This window comes from Mustelus asterias, chromosome 12 (genome assembly GCF_964213995.1).
Source record: "Mustelus asterias chromosome 12, sMusAst1.hap1.1, whole genome shotgun sequence".
NCBI classification, from domain to species: domain Eukaryota; kingdom Metazoa; phylum Chordata; class Chondrichthyes; order Carcharhiniformes; family Triakidae; genus Mustelus; species Mustelus asterias.
Window position 1 is genome coordinate 52,166,751 of NC_135812.1, and position 26,336 is coordinate 52,193,086.

Consider the following 26,336-nt stretch of genomic DNA (forward strand, 5'->3'; position numbering starts at 1 on the left):
CCCCGCTCCTCACACTCTCTCACTGTCCCCGCTCCTCACACACACTCTCACTGTCCCCGCTCCTCACTCTCTCTCACTGTCCCCGCTCCTCTCACACTCTCTCACTGTCCCCGCTCCTCACACTCTCTCACTGTCCCCGCTCCTCTCACTCTCTCTCACTGTCCCCGCTACTCTCACACTCTCTCACTGTCCCCGCTCCTCTCACACTCTCTCACTGTCCCCGCTCCTCACACTCTCTCTCACTGTCCCCGCTCCTCTCACACTCTCTCACTGTCCCCGCTCCTCACACTCTCTCACTGTCTCCGCTCCTCACACACTCTCACTGTCCCCGCTCCTCACACTCTCTCACTGTCCCCGCTCCTCACACACTCTCACTGTCCCCGCTCCTCGCACACTCTCACTGTCCCCGCTCCTCACACACTCTCACTGTCCCCGCTCCTCACACACTCTCACTGTCCCCGCTCCTCACACACTCTCACTGTCCCCGCTCCTCACACACTCTCACTGTCCCCGCTCCTCTCACTCTCTCACTGTCCCCGCTCCTCGCACTCTCTCACTGTCTCCGCTCCTCACACTCTCCGCTCCTCTCACTCTCTCACTGTCCCCGCTCCTCTCACACTCTCACTGTCCCCGCTCCTCTCACTCTCTCACTGTCCCCGCTCCTCGCACACTCTCACTGTCCCCGCTCCTCTCACTCTCTCACTGTCCCCGCTCCTCTCACTCTCTCACTGTCCCCGCCCCTCTCACACTCTCACTGTCCCCGCTCCTCACACTCTCTCACTGTCCCCGCTCCTCACACACTCTCACTGTCCCCGCTCCTCACACACCCTCTCACTGTCCCCGCTCCTCACACACTCTCACTGTCCCCGCTCCTCACACACTTTCACTGTCATCGCTCCTCACGCACTCTCTCACTGTGCCCGCTCCTCTCACACTCTCACTGTCCCCGCTCCTCTCACTCTCTCACTGTCCCCGCTCCTCACACTCTCTCACTGTCCCCGCTCCTCTCACTCTCTCACTGTCCCCGCTCCTCGCACACTCTCACTGTCCCCGCTCCTCTCACTCTCTCACTGTCCCCGCTCCTCACACACTCTCACTGTCCCCGCTCCTCACACTCTCACTGTCCCAGCTCATCTCACTCTCTCACTGTCCCCGCTCCTCGCACACTCTCACTGTCCCCGCTCCTCTCACTCTCTCACTGTCCCCGCTCCTCTCACTCTCTCACTGTCCCCGCTCCTCGCACACTCTCACTGTCCCCGCTCCTCTCACTCTCTCACTGTCCCCGCTCCTCTCACACTCTCACTGTCCCCGCTCCTCTCACTCTCTCACTGTCTCCGCTCCTCACACTCTCTCACTGTCCCCGCTCCTCTCACACTCTCTCACTGTCCCCGCTCCTCTCACACACTCTCACTGTCCCCGCTCCTCACACACTGTCACTGTCCCCGCTCCTCACACACTCTCACTGTCCCCGCTCCTCACACTCTCTCACTGTCCCCGCTCCTCACACACTCTCACTGTCCCCGCTCCTCTCACACTCTCACTGTCCCCGCTCCTCACACACTCTCACTGTCCCCGCTCCTCACACACTCTCACTGTCCCCGCTCCTCACACTCTCTCACTGTCCCCGCTCCTCACACTGTCCCCGCTCCTCTCACACACTCTCACTGTCCCCGCTCCTCACTCTCTCTCACTGTCCCCGCTCCTCACACACTCTCACTGTCCCCGCTCCTCTCACACTCTCACTGTCCCCGCTCCTCACACTCTCTCACTGTCCCCGCTCCTCTCAATGTCCCCGCTCCTCTCACACACTCTCACTGTCCCGGCTCCTCACACACTCTCACTGTCCCCGCTCCTCTCACTCTCTCTCACTGTCCCCGCTCCTCTCACACACTCTCACTGTCCCCGCTCCTCACACACTCTCACTGTCCCCGCTCCTCACACACTCTCACTGTCCCCGCTCCTCTCACTCTCTCTCACTGTCCCCGCTCCTCACACACTCTCTCACTGTCCCCGCTTCTCTCACACTCTCACTGTCCCCGCTCCTCTCACACTCTCTCACTGTCCCCGCTCCTCACACTCTCTCACTGTCCCCGCTCCTCTCACTCTCTCACTGTCTCCGCTCCTCACACTCTCACTGTCCCCGCTCCTCACACACTCTCACTGTCCCCGCTCCTCACACACTCCCTCACTGTCTCCGCTCCTCACACTCTCACTGTCCCCGCTCCTCACACACTCTCACTGTCCCCGCTCCTCACACTCTCTCACTGTCCCCGCTCCTCACACTCTCTCACTGTCCCCGCTCCTCACACTCTCTCACTGTCTCCGCTCCTCACACTCTCTCACTGTCCCCGCTCCTCTCACACTCTCTCACTGTCCCCGCTCCTCTCACACTCTCTCACTGTCCCCGCTCCTCTCACACACTCTCACTGTCCCCTCTCCTCTCACTCTCGCTCACTGTCCCCGCTCCTCACACACTCTCACTGTCCCCGCTCCTCACACTCTCTCACTGTCCCCGCTCCTCACACACTCTCACTGTCCCCGCTCCTCACACTCTCTCACTGTCCCCGCTCCTCACACACTCTCACTGTCTCCGCTCCTCTCACACTCTCACTGTCCCCGCTCCTCTCACACTCTCTCACTGTCCCCGCTCCTCTCACACTCTCACTGTCCCCGCTCCTCTCACACACTCTCACTGTCTCCGCTCCTCTCACTCTCTCACTGTCCCCGCTCCTCACACACTCTCACTGTCCCCGCTCCTCACACTCTCTCACTGTCCCCGCTCCTCACACACTCTCACTGTCCCCGCTCCTCACACTCTCTCACTGTCCCCGCTCCTCACACACTCTCACTGTCCCCGCTCCTCTCACACTCTCACTGTCCCCGCTCCTCTCACACTCTCTCACTGTCCCCGCTCCTCTCACACTCTCACTGTCCCCGCTCCTCTCACACACTCTCACTGTCTCCGCTCCTCTCACTCTCTCACTGTCCCCGCTCCTCACACACTCTCACTGTCCCCGCTCCTCACACACTCTCACTGTCCCCGCTCCTCACACACTCTCACTGTCCCCGCTCCTCACACACTCTCACTGTCCCCGCTCCTCACACACTCTCACTGTCCCCGCTCCTCACACACACTCTCACTGTCCCCGCTCCTCACACACTCTCACTGTCCCCGCTCCTCACACTCTCTCACTGACCCCGCTCCTCACACACTCTCACTGTCCCCGCTCCTCACACTCTCTCACTGTCCCCGCTCCTCACACACTCTCACTGTCCCCGCTCCTCACACTCTCTCACTGTCCCCGCTCCTCACACACTCTCACTGTCCCCACTCCTCTCACTCTCTCTCACTGTCTCCGCTCCTCACACACTCTCACTGTCTCCGCTCCTCACACACTCTCTCTCACTGTCCCCGCTCCTCACACACTCTCACTGTCCCCGCTCCTCACACACTCTCACTGTCCCCGCTCCTCTCACACTCTCTCACTGTCCCCGCTCCTCACACACTCTCACTGTCTCCGCTCCTCACACTCTCTCTCACTGTCCCCGCTCCTCACACACTCTCACTGTCTCCGCTCCTCTCACTCTCTCTCACTGTCCCCACTCCTCTCACTCTCTCTCACTGTCCCCGCTCCTCACACACTCTCACTGTCCCCGCTCCTCACACACTCTCACTGTCCCCGCTCCTCTCACACTCTCACTGTCCCCGCTCCTCACACACTCTCACTGTCCCCGCTCCTCACACACTCTCACTGTCCCCGCTCCTCTCACACTCTCACTGTCCCCGCTCCTCACACACTCTCACTGTCCCCGCTCCGACACACTCTCACTGTCCCCGCTCCTCTCACACTCTCACTGTCCCCGCTCCTCACACACTCTCACTGTCCCCGCTCCTCACACACTCTCACTGTCTCCGCTCCTCACACACTCTCACTGTCCCCGCTCCTCACACACTCTCACTGTCCCCGCTCCTCACACACTCTCACTGTCCCTGCTCCTCACACACTCTCACTGTCCCCGCTCCTCACACACTCTCACTGTCCCCGCTCCTCTCACACTCTCACTGTCTCCGCTCCTCACACACTCTCACTGTCTCCGCTCCTCTCACACTCTCTCACTATCCCCGCTCCTCACACTCTCTCACTGTCCCCGCTCCTCACACACTCTCACTGTCCCCGCTCCTCACACACTCTCACTGTCCCCGCTCCTCACACTCTCTCACTGTCCCCGCTCCTCTCACACACTCTCACTGTCTCCGCTCCTCACACTCTCTCACTGTCTCCGCTCCTCACACACTCTCACTGTCCCCGCTCCTCACACACTCTCACTGTGCCCGCTCCTCTCACACTCTCACTGTCTCCGCTCCTCACACTCTCTCACTGTCTCCGCTCCTCTCACACACTCTCACTGTCCCCGCTCCTCACACACTCTCACTGTCTCCGCTCCTCACACTCTCTCACTGTCTCCGCTCCTCTCACACACTCTCACTGTCCCCGCTCCTCACACACTCTCACTGTCCCCGCTCCTCACACACTCTCACTGTCCCCGCTCCTCACACACTCTCACTGTCCCCGCTCCTCACACACTCTCACTGTCCCCGCTCCTCACACACTCTCACTGTCCCCGCTCCTCTCACACTCTCACTGTCCCCGCTCCTCACACTCTCACTGTCCCCGCTCCTCACACACTCTCACTGTCCCCGCTCCTCTCACACTCTCACTGTCCCCGCTCCTCACACACTCTCACTGTCCCCGCTCCTCACACACACTCTCACTGTCCCCGCTCCTCTCACACTCTCACTGTCCCCGCTCCTCGCACACTCTCACTGTCCCCGCTCCTCACACACACTCTCACTGTCCCCGCTGCTCACACACTCTCACTGTCCCCGCTCCTCACACACTCTCACTGTCCCCGCTCCTCACACTCTCTCACTGTCCCCGCTCCTCACACACTCTCACTGTCCCCGCTCCTCACACTCTCTCACTGTCCCCGCTCCTCACACACTCTCACTGTCCCCGCTCCTCACACACTCTCACTGTCCCCGCTCCTCGCACACTCTCACTGTCCCCGCTCCTCACACACTCTCTCACTGTCCCCGCTCCTCACACTCTCTCACTGTCCCCGCTCCTCACACACTCTCACTGTCCCCGCTCCTCACACACTCTCTCACTGTCCCCGCTCCTCACACACTCTCACTGTCCCCGCTCCTCGCACACTCTCACTGTCCCCGCTCCTCACACACGCTCTCACTGTCCCCGCTCCTCACACACTCTCACTGTCCCCGCTCCTCACACACTCTCACTGTCCCCGCTCCTCACACTCTCTCACTGTCCCCGCTCCTCACACTCTCTCACTGTCCCCGCTCCTCACACACTCTCACTGTCCCCGCTCCTCACACACTCTCACTGTCCCCGCTCCTCGCACACTCTCACTGTCCCCGCTCCTCACACACTCTCTCACTGTCCCCGCTCCTCACACACTCTCACTGTCCCCGCTCCTCACACTCTCTCACTGTCCCCGCTCCTCACACTCTCTCACTGTCCCCGCTCCTCACACTCTCTCTCACTGTCCCCGCTCCTCTCACTCTCTCTCACTGTCCCCGCTCCTCTCTCACTCTCTCACTGTCCCCGCTCCTCACACCCTCTCACTGTCCCCGCTCCTCACACTCTCTCTCACTGTCCCCGCTCCTCTCACTCTCTCTCACTGTCCCCACTCCGCTCACACACTCTCACTGTCCCCGCTCCTCACACACTCTCACTGTCCCCGCTCCTCACACTCTCTCACTGTCCCCACTCCGCTCACACACTCTCACTGTCCCCGCTCCTCACACACTCTCACTGTCCCCGCTCCTCACACACTCTCACTGTCCCCGCTCCTCACACACTCTCACTGTCCCCGCTCCTCACACACTCTCACTGTCCCCGCTCCTCTCACTCTCTCTCACTGTCCGCACTCCGCTCACACACTCTCACTGTCCCCGCTCCTCTCACTCTCTCTCACTGTCCCCACTCCGCTCACACACTCTCACTGCCCCCGCTCCGCTCACACACTCTCACTGTCCCCGCTCCTCTCACTCTCTCTCACTGTCCCCGCTCCTCACACACTCTCACTGTCCCCGCTCCTCTCACTCTCTCTCACTGTCCCCACTCCTCTTACTCTCTCTCACTGTCCCCGCTCCTCACACACTCTCACTGTCCCCGCTCCTCACACACTCTCACTGTCCCCGCTCCTCACACACTCTCACTGTCCCCGCTCCTCACACACTCTCACTGTCCCCGCTCCTCACACACTCTCTCACTGTCCCCGCTCCTCACACACTCTCACTGTCCCCGCTCCTCTCACTCTCTCACTGTCCCCTCTCCTCACTCTCTCTCACTGTCCCCGCTCCTCGCACACACTCACTGTCCCCGCTCCTCACACACTCTCTCACTGTCCCCGCTCCTCACACACTCTCACTGTCCCTGCTCCTCTCACACTCTCTCACTGTCCCCGCTCCTCTCACACTCTCACTGTCCCCGCTCCTCACACACTCTCACTGTCCCCGCTCCTCACACACTCTCACTGTCCCCGCTCCTCACACACTCTCACTGTCCCCGCTCCTCACACACTCTCACTGTCCCGACTCCTCTCACACTCTCACTGTCCCCGCTCCTCACACACTCTCACTGTCCCCGCTCCTCTCACTCTCTCACTGTCCCCGCTCCTCACACACTCTCACTGTCCCCGCTCCTCTCACACTCTCTCACTGTCCCCGCTCCTCTCACTCTCCCTCACTGTCCCCGCTCCTCTCACACTCTCTCACTGTCCCCGCTCCTCTCACACTCTCTCACTGTCTCCGCTCCTCACACTCTCTCACTGTCTCCGCTCCTCACACTCTCTCACTGTCCCCGCTCCTCTCACTCTCTCTCACTGTCCCCGCTCCTCTCACACACTCTCACTGTCCCCGCTCCTCTCACACTCTCTCACTGTCTCCGCTCCTCACACTCTCTCACTGTCTCCGCTCCTCTCACTCTCTCACTGTCCCCGCTATTCACACTCTCTCACTGTCTCCGCTCCTCACACACTCTCACTGTCTCCGCTCCTCACACTCTCTCACTGTCTCCGCTCCTCACACACTCTCACTGTCCCCGCTCCTCTCACTCTCTCTCACTGTCCCCACTCCTCACACTCTCTCACTGTCTCCGCTCCTCACACTCTCTCACTGTCTCCGCTCCTCACACACTCTCTCACTGTCCCCGCTCCTCACACTCTCTCACTGTCCCCGCTCCTCACACACTCTCTCACTGTCCCCGCTCCTCACACACTCTCACTGTCCCCGCTCCTCTCACGCTCTCTCACTGTCCCCGCTCCTCTCACTCTCTCTCACTGTCCCCGCTCCTCTCACACTCTCTCACTGTCCCCGCTCCTCTCACACTCTCTCACTGTCCCCGCTCCTCACACTCTCTCACTGTCCCCGCTCCTCACACTCTCTCACTGTCCCCGCTCCTCACACTCTCTCACTGTCCCCGCTCCTCACACACTCTCTCACTGTCCCCGCTCCTCACACTCTCTCACTGTCCCCGCTCCTCTCACACTCTCTCACTGTCCCCGCTCCTCTCACACTCTCTCACTGTCCCCGCTCCTCACACTCTCTCACTGTCCCCGCTCCTCACACACTCTCACTGTCCCCGCTCCTCACACACTCTCTCACTTTCCCCGCTCCTCACACTCTCTCACTGTCCCCGCTCCTCACACACTCTCACTGTCCCCGCTCCTCTCACTCTCTCTCACTGTCCCCACTCCGCTCACACACTCTCACTGTCCCCTCTCCTCACACACTCTCTCACTGTCCCGGCTCCTCTCACTCGCTCACTGTCCCCGCTCCTCTCACTCTCTCACTGTCCCCGCTCCTCTCACTCTCTCACTGTCCCCGCTCCTCTCACTGTCCCCACTCCTCGCACTCTCTCACTGTCCCCGCTCCTCTCACTCTCTCACTGTCCCCGCTCCTCTCACTGTCCCCACTCCTCGCACTCTCTCACTATCCCCGCTCCTCTCACTCTCTCACCGTCCCTGCTGCTCTCACTGTCCCCACTCCTCGCATCCTCTCACTGTCCCCGCTCTGCTCACACTGTCTCACTTTCCCACTTCTGCTCACACTCTCTCACTGTCCCCGCTTCTCACACACTCTCTCACTGACACCGCTCCTCACACACTCTCTCACTGTCCCCGCTTCTCACACACTCTCTCACTGACACCGCTCCTCACACACTCTCTCACAGTCCCCGCTCCTCTCACGCTCTCTCACTGACACCGCTCCTCACACACTCTCTCACTGTCCCCGCTCACTCTCACTGTCCCCGCTCCTCTCACTCACTCAGCGTCCCCGCTCCTCTCACTCTCACTGTCCCCGCTCCTCTCACTCGCTCAGCGTCCCCGCTCCTCTCACTCGCTCAGCGTCCCCGCTCCTCTCACTCGCTCAGCGTCCCCGCTCCTCTCACTCGCTCAGCGTCCCCGCTCCTCTCACTCGCTCAGCGTCCCCGCTCCTCTCACTCGCTCAGCGTCCCCGCTCCTCTCACTCGCTCAGCGTCCCCGCTCCTCTCACTCGCTCAGCGTCCCCGCTCCTCTCACTCTCACTGTCCCCGCTCCTCTCACTCGCTCAGCGTCCCCGCTCCTCTCACTCTCACTGTCCCCGCTCCTCTCACTCGCTCAGCGTCCCCGCTCCTCTCACTCGCTCAGCGACCCCGCTCCTCTCACTCGCTCAGCGACCCCGCTCCTCTCACTCGCTCAGCGACCCCGCTCCTCTCACTCGCTCAGCGTCCCCGCTCCTCTCACTCGCTCAGTGTCCCCGCTCCTCTCACTCGCTCAGCGTCCCCGCTCCTCTCACTCTCACTGTCCCTGCTCCTCTCACTCGCTCAGCGTCCCCGCTCCTCTCACTCTCTCACTGTCCCTGCTCCTCTCACTCTCTCACTGTCTCCGCTCTTCTCACACTGTCTCTGCTCCACACTCACACACGCCACTCCTCACTCACTGTCTCCACTCCCCTCACACTCGCTCCCCCCTCTCTTGTGCTCCCTTCACGCTCGCTCTCCCCTCCCTCGCGCTCCCCGCTCGCTCACCCTCCCTCACCCCTCTCTCGCGCTCCCCTCCAACTTGCGCTGCCTCCTCTGCTCACTCCCCCCTCGCTCGCGGTCCCCCCTCTCTTGATCTCTCCACCCTCCCTCGCGCTGCCCCCTCCCCCGTTGCCTCGCTCCCCCCGCCCCTCGCTCCGCCGTCCCCCCCCTTCCCCCCCTCCCCCCCCATCTCCCCCTCCCCCCCATCCCCCCCTCACCACATCCCCCCATCGCCCATCCCCCTCCCCTCCACCCCCCTCTCATCCCCCCCTCCCTCGCGCTCCCCTCTCCTTCGCGCTCCCCCCTCCCTCGCGCTCCCCCCTCCCTCGCGCTCCCCCCTCGCTCGCGCTCCCCCGCGCTCCCCTCTCCCTCGCGCTCCCCCTCCCTCGCGCTTCCCCGTGCTCCCCCGCTCCCCCCCCCTCCCTCGCGCTGCCCCCTCGCTCGTGCTCCCCCCCTCGCGCTCCCCCTCCCTCGCGCTCCCCCCCTCCCTCGCGCCCCCCCTCCCTCGCGCTCCCCAATCCCTCGCGCTCCCCCCTCCCTCGCGCTCCCCCCTCCCTCGCGCTCCCCCCCTCCCTCGCGCTCCCCCCCTCCCTCGCGCTCCCCCCCTCCCTCGCGCTCCCCCCCTCCCTCCCGCTCCCCCCTCCCTCCCGCTCCCCCCCTCCCTCCCGCTCCCCCCCTCCCTCCCGCTCCCCCCCTCCCTCCCGCTCCCCCCCCTCCCTCCCGCTCCACCCCTCCCTCCCGCTCCCCCCTCCCTCCCGCTCCCCCGTGCTCCCCCGTGCTCCCCCGCTCCCCCCCCTCCCTCGCGCTCCCCCCTCCCTCGCGCTCCCCCCTCGCGCTCCCCCCTCCCTCGCGCTCCCCAATCCCTCGCGCTCCCCCCCTCCCTCGCGCTCCCCCCATCCCTCGCGCTCCCCCCCTCCCTCGCGCTCCCCCCTCCCTCGCGCTCCCCCCCTCCCTCGCGCTCCCCCCTCCCTCGCGCACCCCCCCTCCCTCGCGCTCCCCTCTCCCTCGCGCTCCCCCCCTCCCTCGCGCTCACCTCTCCCTCGCGCTCCCCTATCCCTCGCGCTCCCCCCCTCCCTCGCGCTCCCCTCTCCCTCGCGCTCCCCCCCTCCATCGCGCTCCCCTCTCCCTCGCGCTCCCCCCCTCCATCGCGCTCCCCTCTCCCTCGCGCTCCCCCTCCCTCGCGCTCCCCTCTCCCTCGCGCTCCCCCCCTCCCTCGCGCTCCCCCCCTCCCTCGCGCTCCCCCCTCCCTCGCGCTCCCCCCTCCCTCGCGCTCCACTCTCCCTCGCGCTCCCCTCTCCCTCGCGCTCCCCCGCTCCCCCCCTCCTCGCGCTCCCCTCTCCCTCGCGCTCCCCCACTCCCCCCTCCCCTCGCGCTCCCCCCTCCCTCGCGCTCCCCCTCCCTCGCGTTCCCCCCCTCCCTCGCGCTCCCCTCTCCCTCGCGCTCCCCCCTCCCTCGCGCTCCCCTCTCCCTCGCGCTCCCCCCTCCCTCGCGCTCCCCCTCCCTCGCGCTCCCCCCTCCCTCGCGCTCCCCTCTCCCTCGTGCTCCCTAGCTCCACCCCCTCCCTCGCTCCCCCCCTCCCTCGCGCTCCCTCCTCCCCCGCTCCCCCCCTCCCTCGCGCTCCCCCCCCTCGCGCTCCCCGTGCTCCCCCCCGCGCTCCCCTCTCCCTCGCGCTCCCCCGCTCTCCCCTCCCTCCCGCACCCCCCCTCCCTCGCGCTCCCCCCTCCCTCGCGCTCTCCCCCTCCCCTCTCCTCCCTCGCGCTCCCCCCTCGCGCTCCCCCCTCCCCCCCCTCGCGCTCCCACGCGCTCCCCCCTCCCTCGCGCTCCCCCCTCCCTCGCGCTCCCCCCTCCCTCGTGCTCCCCCCCTCCCCCGCGCTCCCCCCTCCCTCGCGCTCCCCCCTCCCTCGCGCTCCCCCCCTCCCTCGCGCTCCCCCTCCCTCGCGCTCCCCCCTCCCTCGCGCTCCCCCCTCCCTCGCGCTCCCCCCTCCCTCGCGCTCCCCCCTCCCTCGCGCTCCTCCCCTCCCCCCTCGCTCGCGCTCCCCCCCTCCCCCCTCCCTCGCGCTGCCCCCTCCCTCGCGCTCCCCCCTCCCCCGCGCTCCCCCCCTCCCTCGCGCTGCCCCCTCCCTCGCGCTCCCCCCTCCCTCGCGCCCCCCCTCGCGCTCCCCCCCTAGTTCGTGCTCACCCGCTCCTCTCCTCCCTCGCGCTCCCCCCCTCCCTCGCGCTACCCCCCTCCCTCGCGCTACCCCCCTCCCTCGCGCTACCCCTCTCCCTCGCGCTCCCCCCCTCCCTCGCGCTCCCCCCCTCCCTCGCGCTCCACCCTCCCTCGCGCTCCCCCCCTCCCTCGCGCTCCCCCCTCCCTCGCGCTCCCCCCCTCCCTCGCGTTCCCCCCCACACCTCTCCCTCGCGCTCCCCCCCACACCTCTCCCTCGCGCTCCCCCCCACACCTCTCCCTCGCGCTCCCCCCACACCTCTCCCTCGCGCTCCCCCCACACCTCTCCCTCGCGCTCCCCCCCACACCTCTCCCTCGCGCTCCCCCCCACACCTCTCCCTCGCGCTCCCCCCCACACCTCTCCCTCGCGCTCCCCCCTCCCTCGCGCTCCCCCCCTTCACGCTCCCCCACCTCCCTCGCGCTCCCTCACCTCCCTCACGCTCCCCCGCTCCCCCCCCTCCCTCGCGCTCCCCCACCTCCCTCGCGCTCCCCCCTCCCTCACGCTCCCCCACCTCCCTCGCGCTCCCCCACTCCCCCACCTCCCTCGCACTCCCCTCTCCCCCGCACTCCCCCACCTCCCTCGCGCAACCCGCTCCCCCCTCTCTCGCGCTCCTCCGCTCCCCCCCTCTCTCACGCTCCTCCGCTCCACCCCTCCCTCGCGCTCCCCCCTCTCTCGCGCTCCCCCGCTCCCCCACCTCTCTCGCGCTCCTCCGCTCCCCCGCTCCCCCGCTCCCCCCCCTTCGCACTCCCCCGCTCCCCCCCCTCGCGCTCCCCACCCCCTCTCGCGCTCCCCCTCTCCCCCTTCTCTCGCGCTCCCCCGCTCCCCCCTCCCTCGCGCTCCCTCGTGCTCCCCCTTCCCTCGTGCTCCCCCTCTCCCCCCTCTCTCGCGCTCTCCCCTCTCTCGCGCTCCCCCCTCTCTCGCGCTCCCCCGCTCCACCCTCTCTCGCGCTCTCCCGCTCCTCCCTCTCTCGCGCTCCCCCCTCCCCCCTCACTCGGGCTCTTCCGCTCCCCACTCTCTCGCGCTCACCCGCTCCCCCCTCTCTCGCGCTCACCCGCTCCCCCCTCCCTCGCGCTCCCTCGCTCCTCCCTCTCTCGCGCTCCCTCACTCCCCGCCTCGTGCTCCACGCTCCCCCTCTCTCACGCTCCCCGCTCCCCCTCTCTCACGTTCCCCGGTCCCTCGCGCTTCCCGCTCCCCCCTGTCTCGCGCTCCCCCCTCTCTCGCGCTCCCTCGCTCCTCCCTCCTGCCTCTCTCGCGCTCCCTCGCGCTCCCCGCTCCTCTCTCTCTCGCGCTCCCTCACTCCTCCCTCTCTCGCGCTCCCTCGCATCTCCCTCACTCCTCCCTCTCTCGCTCCTCCCTCTCGCGTGCTCCCTCTCGCGCTCCCTCTCTCGCGCTCCCTTGCTCCTCCCTCTCTCGCGCTCCCTCGCTCCTCCCTCTCTCGCGCTCCCTCGCTCCTCCCTCTCTCGCGCTCCCTCGCTCCTCCCTCTCTCGCGCTCCCTCGCTCCTCCCTCTCTCGCGCTCCCTCGCTCCTCCCTCTCTCGCGCTCCCTCGCTCCTCCCTCTCTCGCGCTCCCTCGCTCCTCCCTCTCTCGCGCTCCCTCGCTCCTCCCTCTCTCGCGCTCCCTCGCTCCTCCCTCTCTCGCGCTCCCTCGCTCCTCCCTCTCTCGCGCTCCCTCGCTCCTCCCTCTCTCGCGCTCCCTCGCTCCTCCCTCTCTCGCGCTCCCTCGCTCCTCCCTCTCTCGCGCTCCCTCGCTCCTCCCTCTCTCGCGCTCCCTCGCTTCTTCCTCTCTCGCGCTCCCTCGCTCCTCCCTCTCTCGCGCTCCCTCGCTCCTCCCTCTCTCGCGCTCCCTCGCTCCTCCCTCTCTCGCGCTCTCTCGCTCCTCCCTCTCTCGCGCTCCCTCGCTCCTCCCTCTCTCGCGCTCCCTCGCTCCTCCCTCTCTCGCGCTCCCTCGCTTCCCCTCTCTCGCGCTCCCTCGCTCCTCTCTCTCGCGCTCCCTCGCTCCTCTCTCTCGCGCTCCCTCGCTCTTCTCTCTCTCGCGCTCCCTCGCTCTTCTCTCTCTCGCGCTCCCTCGCTCCTCTCTCTCTCGCGCTCCCTCGCTCCTCTCTCTCTCGCGCTCCCTCGCTCCTCTCTCTCTCGCGCTCCCTCGCTCCTCTCTCTCTCGCGCTCCCTCGCTCCTCTCTCTCGCGCTCCCCGTTCCTCCTCTCTCTCGCGCTCCCCGTTCCTCTCTCTCTCGCGCTCCCTCGCTCCTCCCTCTCTCGCGCTCTCTCGCTCCTCCCTCTCTCGCGCTCCCTCGCTCCTCCCTCTCTCGCGCTCCCTCGCTCCTCCCTCTCTCGCGCTCCCTCGCTCCTCCCTCTCTCGCGCTCCCTCGCTCCTCCCTCTCTCGCGCTCCCTCGCTCCTCCCTCTCTCGCGCTCCCTCGCTCCTCCCTCTCTCGCGCTCCCTCGCTCCTCCCTCTCTCGCGCTCCCTCGCTCCTCCCTCTCTCGCGCTCCCTCGCTCCTCCCTCTCTCGCGCTCCCTCGCTCCTCTCTCTGTCGCGCTCCCTCGCTCCTCTCTCTGTCACGCTCCTCTCTCACTGTTGCTCTATTGCAGCATTACAATTCAATGATAGCATCAGTATGGATCAGGCAGTGTGAGAATGATGAAAAATACTTACCAGGAAGACCATGCAGTGCAGCAGCACCGTATAGAAAAAGGCAATAGTCCGCGCCATCTTGTTTGATAGGATGACACGGCCCTGAAAAAAAGCAGAGGCTGTAGAGATTGTTCAAAATGAAAGGTGCAACTATCTTCACAGAAGAAGTGGATGCACTCACCATACTCAGCGTGGCTTTATCCCAGGGACTGAGACTCAGATACCGCCGTTGACGTTCCTGGAGACAACAACACAAGAAATATTTCATGAGACTGGACACCAGACTGTTTATCTGTCCTTTCTGATTCAGTAATTTTCAGTAAAGTTTGAATCATCATCAGGAAACAAGACATTTAAACATTTGATATAATTTGTGGTGAGTGTACTTTGTGGTGCCGCTCATGGCAAGGTGAACTTTGAAGCTTTACACACACTTGTTAAAAAATGTGACAAGGATATTGTTTCAGCGGTGAGGAAATAATAGCATTGCTTGGGGAATTCACTTTGTCAGTATCCATCCCACTCTGTCCGAGAGCAGGTACAGCAACCACCCACTCACTCCAGGTTCAATGGAGTGTGCAGGAGGGCACACCAGGAGCAGCAGCAGGTATATATATAAAAAACAGGTGTCAACCTGGTGAAGTTCCAACACAGGACTACTTGCTTGGCAAAGAGTGGGAGCAGCAAGTGATAGACAGAGCCAAGTGATTCCACACCCAAAGGATCAGCTCTAAGCTCTGCAGTCCTACCACATCCAGCCGTGAATGGTGGTGGACAATTAAACAACTCACTGGAGGAGTTGGCTTCACAAATATCCCCATCCTCAATGATGGCGTAGCCCAGCACATCAGTGCAAAGATAAGGCTGAAACATTCACAACAATCTTCAGCCAGAAGTGCCTCAGCATCACAGATGTCAGTCTTCAGCCAATGCGATTCACTACATGCGCTATCAAGAAATAGCTGAATGTAATAGATTTATTTTATTCTTTAAGGAGATGTTAGCATCGCTGGCTGCCCATCCCTAGTTGCCCTCGAACTGAGTGACTAGCTTGGCCATTTCAGAGAGCAGTTAAGAGTCAACCACATTGCTGTGGGTCTGGAGTCACATGTAGGCCAGACCAGGTAAGGATGGCAGATTTTCTTCTAAAGAAACCCATTTGTAAACTAGATGGGTTTTTTAGAAAAATGGTAGTTTCATATCACAATTTCTTTCAATCCAGGTTTATTAATAGAATTTAAATTCCATCAGCTGCCATGATGGCATTTGAACTTGTGTCCCCAGGTCATTAGCCAGGACCTCTGGATTACCAGTTCAGTGACATTACCGCAGGGTAGTTAGTGTTCTAAGTCGGACCATCTTCAGTTTCTACATCATAAAGTCAGAAGTGGGGATGTTCATTGATTATTGCACAATGTTCAGCACCATTCATGACTCCTCAGATACTGAAGCAGTCCATGTTCAAATGCAGCAAGACCTGTACAATATCCAGGCTTGGGCTGACAAATGGCAAATTACATTCACGCCACACAAGTGCCAGGCATTGGCTACCCCAAACAAGAGAAAATCTAACCATCAATGAAAATACCATCGCTGAATCCCCTACCATCAAAATCCTGGGGGTTACCATTGACCAGAAACTGAACTGGACGAGTCATATAAATACTATGCCTATAACAGCAGATCAAAGGCTAGGAATCCTGCGGTGAGTAACTCACCTCCTGACTCCCCAGATCCTGTCCAACATTTACAAGGCATAAATCAGGAGTGTGATGGAATACTCTCCACTTGCCTGGATGGGTGCAGCTCCAACAACACTCAGGAAGCTCGACACCATCCAGGACAAAGCAGATTGTTGATTTTCACTCCATCCTCTACTCCCAGCTCCATCGATGCACAGTAGCAGTTCTGTGCACCATCTACAAGACACATCGCAGCAACTCACCAAGGTTCCTCAGACAGCATCTTCCAAACTCATGAACTCTACCACCTAGATGGATAAAGGCAGCAGATGCATAGGAACACCACTACTAGCAAGTTCCCCTCAAAGCCATACACTATTCTAGCTTGGAAATATATTTCCGTTCCTTCACTGTCGCTGGATCAAAATCCTGGAACTCCCCCTCTAAAAGCACTGTGGGTGGACCTACACCACATGGAATGCAGTGGTTCAAGAAGGCAGCTCACCACCACCTTCTGAAAGACAGTTAGGGATGGGCAATAAATGCACCCAGCCAGCGACACCCAGATCCTGTGAACAATAAAAAAAGGATTAATTGCTTGCTCTCCTGCAACAGTATCCTTTTATAAAACATTGACTTGGCCTCAGCTGGAATGGGCCCAGTTCTGGGTGGAGTGCTTTGAGAGCCTTGAAGAAGGTGCAGAAGACATTTTTTACAAGAATGGTACCAGTGATGAGAGACTTCAGTCACGCTAAGAGACTGAAGAAGCTGAGGTTAAGAGGAGATTTGATACATGTGTTGAAGATCATGATTGGTTTTGATAGAGGAATGTAGAGGATCTGGTGTTTCAGTACCAAAGGACAGAGGCTGAAGTGGATTGGCAAAAGTACGAGGGGTGACATGAGGGCAGGAGAGGCCTGTGAGGCCTGTGTGTTCCCTGTCCATTCCAAACATGTAATCCTGAACCTGGGAGCAGATTAAAACACTTACCTTGTGGGCCCACTCTGACCCTGTCCCAGGTGAATCTGGCAAACACACAATGGCGTTACAGTGATGACAGTGCCTAAATTACATCAGAATCGGGTTACATATTCCAATGTGACCTTCGCTGCCTGGAGTGAAGGTTAAAATACTGACCAGTCTGAGGGTAAAAATGCTGACCGAGTGCAAGGGGTTAAAGTACTGACCAGTGTGAGGGGGTTAAAATACTGACCAGTGTGAGGGGGTTAAAATACTGACCAGTGCGAGGGGGTTAAAATACTGACCAGTGTGAGGGGGTTAAAATACTGACCAGTGTGAGGGGGTTAAAATACTGACTAGTGTGAGGGGGTTAAAATACTGACCAGTGCGAGGGGGTTAAAATACTGACCAGTGTGGGGGTTAAAATACTGACCAGTGTGAGGGGATTAAAATACTGACCAATGCGAGGGGGTTAAAATACTGACCAGTGTGTGGGGGTTAAAATACTGACCAGTGTGAGGGGATTAAAATACTGACCAGTGTGAGGGGGTTAAAATACTGACCAGTGTGAGGGGTTAAAATACTGACCAGTGTGTGGGGGTTAAAATACTGACCAGTGCGAGGGGGTTAAAATACTGACCACTGCGAGGGGGTTAAAATACTGACCACGGCGAGGGGGTTAAAATACTGATCAGTGTGAGGGGTTAAAATACTGACCACTGCGAGGGGGTTAAAATACTGACCACTGCGAGGGGGTTAAAATACTGACCACGGCGAGGGGGTTAAAATACTGATCAGTGTGAGGGGTTAAAATAATGATCAGTGTGAGGGGTTAAATTGGCCGCAGGTTCTGTTTCCTGTGGTGGTGAAGGATAGGCAGACTGGAGTCTGTGTGAATGACACTGGGTTGACTTTAGCAGGAATGGGCTGTTTTAACATCACAAGCATAAAATCAAATGCAACTGACAACTCTGCTCGCTCTTACACATTAATGCTAAAATGATGATGATGTGGAGTGCTGGAAGGACCTACCTTTCTGCTGAAAGAAGCGAAGGGATCCAGACGCTCTTCATACTGCGAGGAGTAGCGTAGCTCAGTGTCATCACTGCTTGCACCCTGTGGACTCAATCATCAACACCAATAAACAAGACACGTTTCACCCTGAAATTTTTCAGCTTTATTGCTAACCTTCCAGATAGGATGTAGGGGTTTGCTCAGTGTATAACAATTAATTGGCTGTAAAGCATTTAAGGGTGTGCTGAGGCTCTGAAAGGAGCTATATAAATGTAAGATCTTTCTTTCTTACATTTAATTTTTCTACTGTGATCTTTAATTATTTTGATTTCTAGTTTGCATTCACGGGCTGCCATCGACCATAAAGCCATCAGATTTAGGGCATTCAGCCCATCGAGTCTTCCGCCATTCAATGAGATCATGACTGATCTGATGTGATGATCCTCAACTCCACTTTCCCACCTTATCCCCATAACCCTCTATTCCCTTACTGATTAAAAATCTATCTCAGCCTTGAAGATACTGAATAACCCAGCCCTCTGTAGTCAAGAATTCCACAGATTCACTATGCACAGAGAGAAGAAATTCCTCCTCATCTCAGTCTTCAATGAGTGACCACTTATTCTGGATTTATGCCCTCTCCCACAAGAGGAAACAAAATCCATTACAATAACTGGACCCACAATCAGATTAAGGACACTTGCTGTCCAATACGACCATAAATATGAAAAAACTAGCTGTGTTCATTTGTTAGAATTCGGTCACCGATTTTATTGCCAACGTTTGCAACATTCATCGCTCTAGGATGGTCTCACACCTCATATTGAAGAACAAAGCAGTTTGCAATGGATATAACCTGCTGCCTCTGTCAATGTGATTGGAACCAATCTATCTAACCACAAGCCAACAGCTTAAGTGCATGACAGAAAATTCAGTAAACTTCGGTTTCTTTAAATATTTTGTCTGTTTCTAATAATCCAAGTTTCCACTCTTGGTCAATACAAACATTCTGAATAGAAGAAAGGATCATAATCAGAAACAGGAAAAACAGGGACAGGTGCATGTGCACAGTCATTTCTCAGTTGCTGCTCGAGTTCTTGGTTCTGCTGCTCAGGATGAACAGAACAATCTTCCTGTGCAGAAAAATCGAGAACATGGGTTGCAACAGAGAAACAGTTGCACGTGTGAAATGTTTCCCTATTACTGCTAGTTTCCAAGTTCAAAAATGCATTCAAAGTGCTAGGAGCCAGAATGGGTGGCACGGGTGGCACTGCTGCCTTACAGCACCAGGGATTCAGGTTCAATTCTAGCCTTGGGTGTTTGGAATTTGTATGCTCTTCCCATGTCTGCTTGGGGTTTCCTCTGGTGCTCCAGTTTCCTCCCACAGTCCAAAGATGTGCAGGTTACGGGGATTAGCCATGTTAAAGTGCATATGTGATGCGGGTGGTCTGGACATGTATGTGATGCAGGCGTGCGTGGCAATGCTTGATGAGGTGTGTCCCTCAAGCTACACGCTACTAATGACAGACTAGTGACCTGTTCCAGGAATAATTTACTACAGAAACAGACAAAAGTCTGCCCTGTGCTGTAAGGTTGAGAGAGAGAAGATCCAGTATATATTGCGCAAGTTATTCTGCTATATTGTCCACAGATAGGCAGGATTACAGAATGGTTACTATGCACAGTTGATCCATTGTGTCTAAGCTGATTCTCTTCAAGAGTGGCTCAGTTAATTCCACTCCCCACCAAACTGCAAATTGTTTATCCAATTCCCTTTTGAAAGCCATAATTGAATCTACTTCCACTACACTCTCAGGCACTGCATACCAGATCCTAAGCACTCATCATGTTGCTGTTGTAAAGCACTTTAAATTGGTGTCCTCTGGTTCACAACCCTTCCAACAATGAGGACAGTTTCTCTCGATTTGCTGTCCAGATCCATCACAATCTTCAACACAATTTCTTAGAATTATTTCTTTGGTACTAACTAGGGACTAGGCTATTTTACACCTGGTAATACGTAATGAAATGTCTCAGAGAAACATAGAAAAACTACAGCACAAAACAGGCCCTTCGGCCCCACAGGTTGTGCTGAACATATCCCTACCTTTTAGGCCTACCTATAACCCTCCATCCTTTTAAGTCCCATGTACTCATCCAGGAGTCTCTTAAAAGATCCTATTGAGTTTGCCTCCACTACCACTGACGGCAGCCGATTCCACTCGCCCACCACCCTCTGTGTGAAAAACTTCCCCCTAACATCTCCCCTGTACCTACCCCCCAGCACCTTAAACCTGTGTCCTCTCGTAGCAGCCATTTCCACCCTGGGAAAAAGCCTCTGAGAGTCCACCCGATCTTTGCCTCTCAACATCTTATATACCTCTATTAGGTCTCCTCTCATCCTACGTCTCTCCAAGGAGAAAAGACCGAGCTCCCTCAGCCTATCCTCATAAGGCATGCCACTCAATCCAGGCAACATCCTTGTAAATCTCCTCTGCACCCTTTCAATCATTTCCACATCCTTCCTGTAATGAGGCGACCAGAACTGAGCACAGTACTCCAAGTGGGGTCTGACGAGGGTCTTATATAGCTGCATCATTATCCCTGGACTCCTAAACTCAATCCCTCGATTGATGAAGGCCAGCACACCATACGCCTTCTTAACCACCTCCTCCACCTGCGGGGCCGATTTTAGAGTCCTATGGACCCAGACCCCAAGGTCCTTCTGATCCTCTACAGTACTAAGAGTCTTTCCCTTTATATTGTACTCCTTCATCCCATTAGACCTGCCAAAATGGACCACTACGCATTTATCTGGGTTGAAGTCCATCTGCCACTTCTCCGCCCAGTCTTGCATCCTATCTATATCCCTCTGTAACTTCTGACATCCCTCCAGACTATCCACAACCCCACCAACCTTTGTGTCGTCAGCAAACTTACCAACCCATCCCTCCATTTCCTCATCCAGGTCATTTATGAAAATGACAAACAGCAAGGGTCCCAGAACAGATCCCTGGGGCACTCCACTGGTGACCGACCTCCATTCAGAAAAAGACCCATCTATACCCACTCTCTGCCTCCTTTGGGCAAGCCAGTTCTGGATCCACAGGGCAGCAGCCCCTTGGATCCCATGCCCTCTCACTTTTTTGAGAAGCCTGGCATGGGGGACCTTATCGAGCGCCTTGCTAAAATCCACATCTACCGCTTTCCCTTCGTCAATGTGTTTAGTCACATTTTCGAAGAACTCCACCAGGCTCGTAAGGCATGATCTGCCTTTGACAAAGCCATGCTGAGTATTCTTGAGCATACTAAACCTCTCTAAATGCTCATAAATCTTGTCCCTCAGGATCTTCTCCATCAGCTTACCAACCACTGAGGTTAGACTCACCGGTCGGTAATTTCTTGGGCTATCCCTATTCCCCTTCTTGAAAATAGGAACCACATCCGCAATCCTCCGGCACCTCTCCCGTCTCCATCGACGACGCAAAGATCATCGCCAGAGGCTCTGCAATCTCTTCCCTCGCCTCCCACAGTAACCTGGGGTACATCCCATCCGGACCCGGCGACTTATCTATCTTGATGCCATTCAAAGATTCCAGCACAATCTCTTTGTTAAAGTTCACATACTCAATCTTTTCAGTCCACCGCAAGCCCGCAGTACTTCCACCCAGGTCCTTCTCCTCTGTGAAAACCGAGGCAAAATACTCATTAAGCACCTCTGCCATTTCTACTGGTTCCGTACAGATTTTCCCACCTTCACCTTTTATAGGCCCTATTCCTTCACGCCGCATCCTTTTACTTTTCACATGTTTATAGAACGCCTTAGGGTTTTCCTTAATCCTACCTGCCAAGGCCTTCTCGTGACCCCTTCTGGCTCTCTTAATTTCCTTCTTTAGTCCCTTCCTACAAGCCATATACTCATCTAGATCCCTATCTTCGCCAAGCTCTCTGAACCTTTTGTATGCTTTCCTTCTCTTCTCGACTAGGTCCCGCGCAGCTTTTGTGCACTACGGTTCCTTTAACCTACCAACTACTCCCTGTCTGCTCGGAACATTGTCCTGTAGAACTCTAGACAGACATTCCTTGAAAAACTGCCACCTCTCTTCAGTACATTTCCCCGAGAGTACCTCCTTCCAATTCACTCCTCTAATTTGCTGCTTTATGTCTTCATATTTCCCCTTACTCCATATAAACGCTTTCCTAGCTTGCCTGATCCTCTCATAGTAAAGGATCATCTCAGTAGGAGTGATCATAACATGGCAGAATTTCACATTCAGTTTGAGAGTAAGAGATGTGGGTCCATAACTCGTGTTTTAAATCAAATAAAGGCAATTCTAAAGGTATGAAGACAAAGTTGGCTCAAGTGGATTAGGAAAATAGGGTAAAAAGTAGGTTAGTGGAGAAGCAGTGGCAGACATTTAGGGAGATATTTCATAACTCTCAATAAAGACGTTATATTGAGGAAGAAAGTCTACTAGGAGAATGCACCATCGATAGCTAAGTAAGAACATTAAAGGTGGTGTCAAACTGGCATCAGGTCCAGCAAATATTAGTTGTAGGCTGGAAGATTGGGAAAGCTTTAGAAACCAGCAAAAAGGAGAAATTGGAGACTTAGAGAAAACTAGCAAGAAATATAAAACAGACGGTAAAATCTTATAAAAGTATATAAAAAGGGAAAGACTAGCTAAAGTGAGCATTGGTCCCTTCGGGGGTGAAACTGGAGAATGAATAGTGGGAAATGAGGAAATTGCAGAGACTTTGAAGAACTATTTTGTATGTTTTACAGTAGAGAGCATCCCAAGAATAGCAGAACAACCAAGAGGCAAATAGGAAGGAGGAACTTAAAACAATTATCACTGCAGAAAAAGTAATGAGGAAACTAATAGGACTTAAAGCTGACAAGTCTCCTCGACCTGATGGCCTGTATCTAGGGTCTTAAAAGATGCAGCTGCAAAGACAGTGGATGCATTGGTTGTAGTCTTCCAATATTCCCTGGATTTTGGAATGGTTCTGGTGGATTAGAAAACTGCAAAGGAAGAAGGGAGGCAGAAAGCAGGGAACAACAGGACAACTGCCCGAATATCTGTCACTACGAAAACACTAGGATCCAATAATGAGGAGGTAGTAGCAGGACATTTAGAAAATCAGAATACAATCAGGCACAGTCAACATGGTAAATTTTGTTTGTTGGAGTTCTTTAAGATGCCTTGGAGAGGCGAAGGATGAGAGGTGACCTGATAGAGGTGTATAAGATGTTGAGGGGTATTGATAGAGTGGATTCTCAGAGGCTTTTACCCAGGGCTGAAATGGTTGCCACAAGAGGTCACAGGTTTAGGGTGATGGGAGTAGGTACAGAGGAGATGTTAGGGGTAGGTTTTTCACTCAGAGGGTGGTGGGTGTGTGGAATCGGCTGCCGGTAGTGGTGGTGGAGGCTGATTCGATAGAGTCTTTTGAGAGACTTTTGGATAAGTTCATGGAAGTTAGTAAGAGAGAGGGTTATAGGTAAGCCTAGTAGGTAGGGACATGTTCGGCGCAACTTGTGGGCCGAAGGGCCTGTTTGTGCTGTAGCTTTTCTATGTTCTATGTTAAGGCACAACATAAGAGTTATGCGGTTGGGGGTCTTACATTAGCATTGATAGAGGACTGGCTAACTAACAAGAAACAGCAATTGGGATAAATGGGTCAGTTTCAGGCTGGCAAACTGTAACTGTGGTGTGCTGCAGGGATCAGTGCTGGGGTCTCAACTAATTATGACCTAATTGGAGGAAGAGTCTGACTATATTGTAGCCAAATTTGCTGATGATATGAAGATAGGTAAGTAAGAAGAGATTTGGTGACATCGTGGCACCATGGTTAGCACTGCTGCCTCACAGTGCCAGGGACCCAGTTTGGTTCCAGCGTTGGGTGACTGTGAGGAGTTTGTACATTCTCCCCGTGTCTGTGTGGGTTTCCTCTGGGTGCTCCGGTTTCCTCCCACACTCCAAAGATGTACGGGTTAGATTGATTGGTCATGCTAAATTGCCCCTTAGTATGTCAGGAGGACTGGCTGGGGTAAATATGTGGGGCTATGGGGATAGGGGCAGGGAGGGACTGTTGTCGGTGCAGGCTCAATGGGCCGAATAGCCTCTTTCTACACTGCAGGGATTCTTCTATACTAGGTTAAGCGAGCAGAAATTTGCCTGATGGAGTTAATGTGGGAAAATGTAGCGAGCTGGAGAAGTCTAAATTTTCACCCAGCTACATGGAGTGAAATTTCAACTCTGAGACTGAATGCAGATACACAAACAAAGCTTTGACTAGCCTGAGGCTGTGTGTCCCACAATGTCTGGTGCATACACTGTGTAAGGTACTTTTTGCATCTGGATTAAGGTTGGCAGTTATCCAGGAATCCAAATCCAAGTCAGCATCTGTGACATTCACTTCACAAAAACTGAAATTTACAGAATGAATGAGCATTCACAATGAAATGTGTGCCACAGAATTTCAATAATATCTTATATTTATATACTGTAAAGCCTTTAAAATAGAATACATCACAACCTGTTTCGCAGAGGTGTGACCAAGCCAAAGCAGGATTGGGTGAGTGGGGTGTGGCGTAGGAGACGATATGAGCGACAGAGGTCTGGGTAAGCTGATGCTGATGGAAGGGGAGAGAGTGGCCAGGAGTGCACTGGATTAGTCAAAAATAAAGGTGACAAGGCTTTTAGCAGCAAAGACAGGGCGGACTCGGGCAATATTACAGAGGTGAAGTTGGTGGTTTTAGTGATGGAAGGATGTGGCATCTGAAGCTCACCTCAGGGTGAAACAGGACACAGAGTGTAAACTTTTAGATTCCAGCTCAGACAGTTGGACAGGGTGAGGAACGGAGTCAGTGTCCAGGAAATGGAGCTCATGGCGTCACCCTTATTTTTCTCCAAGTTCAATTGGAGAAGATTGAGACTTATCCTGGACAAGACCAAAGAGGTGGATGAGGGTAAAGCGGTTGATGTGGTGTCTATGGATTTCAGCAAAGCGTTTGATAAGATTCCCCATGGTAAGCTTTTGCAGAAAATACGGACACATGGGATTGAGGGTGATTTAGTGGTTTGGATCAGGAATTGGCTAGCTGTAAGAAAACAAAGGGTGGTGGTTGATGGGAAATATTCATCCTGGAGTTCAGTTACTAGTGGTGTACCGCAAGGATCTGTTTTGGGGCCACTGCTGTTTGTCATTTTTATTAATGACTTCGATGAGGGCGTGGGAGGATGGATTAGTAAATTTGCGGATGACACTAAAGTCGGTGGAGTTGTAGACAGTGCGGAGGGAAGTGGCAGGTTACAGAGGGACATAGATAAGCTGCAGAGCTGGGCTGAGAGGTGGCAAATGGAGTTTAATGCGGAAAAGTGTGAGGTGATTCACTTTGGAAGGAGTAACAGGAATACAGAGTACTGGGCTAATGGTAAGATACTTGGCAGTGTGGATGAACAGAGGGATCTGGGTGTCCATGTGCATAGATCCCTGAAAGTTGGCACCCAGGTTGATAGGGTTGTTAAGAAGGCATACGGTGTGTTAGCTTTTATTGGTAGAGGGATTGAGTTTCGGAGCCAGGAGGTCATGCTGCAACTGTACAAAACTCTGGTGCGGCCGCATTTGGAGTATTGCGTACAGTTCTGGTCGCCGTATTATAGGAAAGATGTGGAAGTGTTGGAAAGGGTGCAGAGGAGATTTACCAGGATGTTGCCTGGTATGGTGGGCAGGTCTTATGAGGAAAGGCTGAGGGGCTTGAGGTTGTTTTCGTTAGAGAGAAGAAGGTTCAGAGGTGACTTAATAGAGGCATACAAGATGATCAGAGGATTAGATAGGGTGGATAGAGAGAGCCTTTTTCCTCGGATGGTGATGGCTAGCACGAGGGGACATAGCTTTAAATTGAGGGGCGAGAGATATAGGACAGATGTTAGAGGTAGGTTCTTTACTCTGAGAGTAGTAAACACAGAAACACAGAAACCCTACAGTGCAGAAGGAGGCCATTCGGCCCATCGAGTCTGCACCGACCACAATCCCACCCAGGCCCTACCCCCACATATGTTTACCCGCTAATCCCTCTAACCTACACATCTCAGGACTCTAAGGGGCAATTTTTAACCTGGCCAATCAACCTAACCCGCACATCTTTGGACTGTGGGAGGAAACCGGAGCACCCGGAGGAAACCCACGCAGACACGAGGAGAATGTGCAAACTCCACACAGACAGTGACCCAAGCCGGGAATTGAACTCAGGACCCTGGAGCTGTGAAGCAGCAGTGCTAACCACTGTGCTACCGTGCCGCCCTGGTAACAGTAAGGGCGTGGAATGCCCTGCCTGCAGCAGTAGTGGACTCGTCAACATTAAAAGCATTCAAATGGTTATTGGATAAACATATGGATGATATTGGAATAGTGTAGATTAGAGGGGCTTTAGATTGGTTCCACTGGTCGGCGCAACATCGAGGGCCGAAGGGCCTGTACTGCGCTGTTATGTTCTATGCAGCCTGATAATGCAGAGGCAGTGGAGGGGTCAAGGAGATTGCGATCCGGTAGGGCTGGGTATTTTCAGCATGTGTGTGAAATCTGACCTCATTTCTTTGGATGATATCACCAGGAGACAGCATGAAGATGAAGAGAAGGACCAGGATGATGATGATGAAGAGGTGTTGTTGGAGGATGGTGTGTCATAGGCAGTGGGTAGGTTGAGAAGGATAATGTACCTTTGTCACAGTCGCGCAGAATGTCATTTGTGA

General features: G+C 56.5%; 1 protein-coding gene across 3 annotated transcripts in view; it reads right to left on the reverse strand.

Moving 5' to 3' along the window:
* LOC144501444 (protein CASP-like) overlaps positions 1-26,336 on the reverse strand; it is a 779,365-nt gene that overhangs the window by 64,118 nt on the left and 688,911 nt on the right. For all 3 annotated transcript variants that reach the window (XM_078225211.1, XM_078225210.1, XM_078225209.1), the window contains 3 exons: positions 17,599-17,682; positions 14,106-14,162; positions 13,946-14,026 (listed from right to left, as the gene is read on the reverse strand). In XM_078225211.1, the coding sequence (XP_078081337.1) occupies positions 13,946-14,026; positions 14,106-14,162; positions 17,599-17,682 (222 nt within the window). The remainder of the gene's footprint in view (positions 1-13,945; positions 14,027-14,105; positions 14,163-17,598; positions 17,683-26,336) is intronic.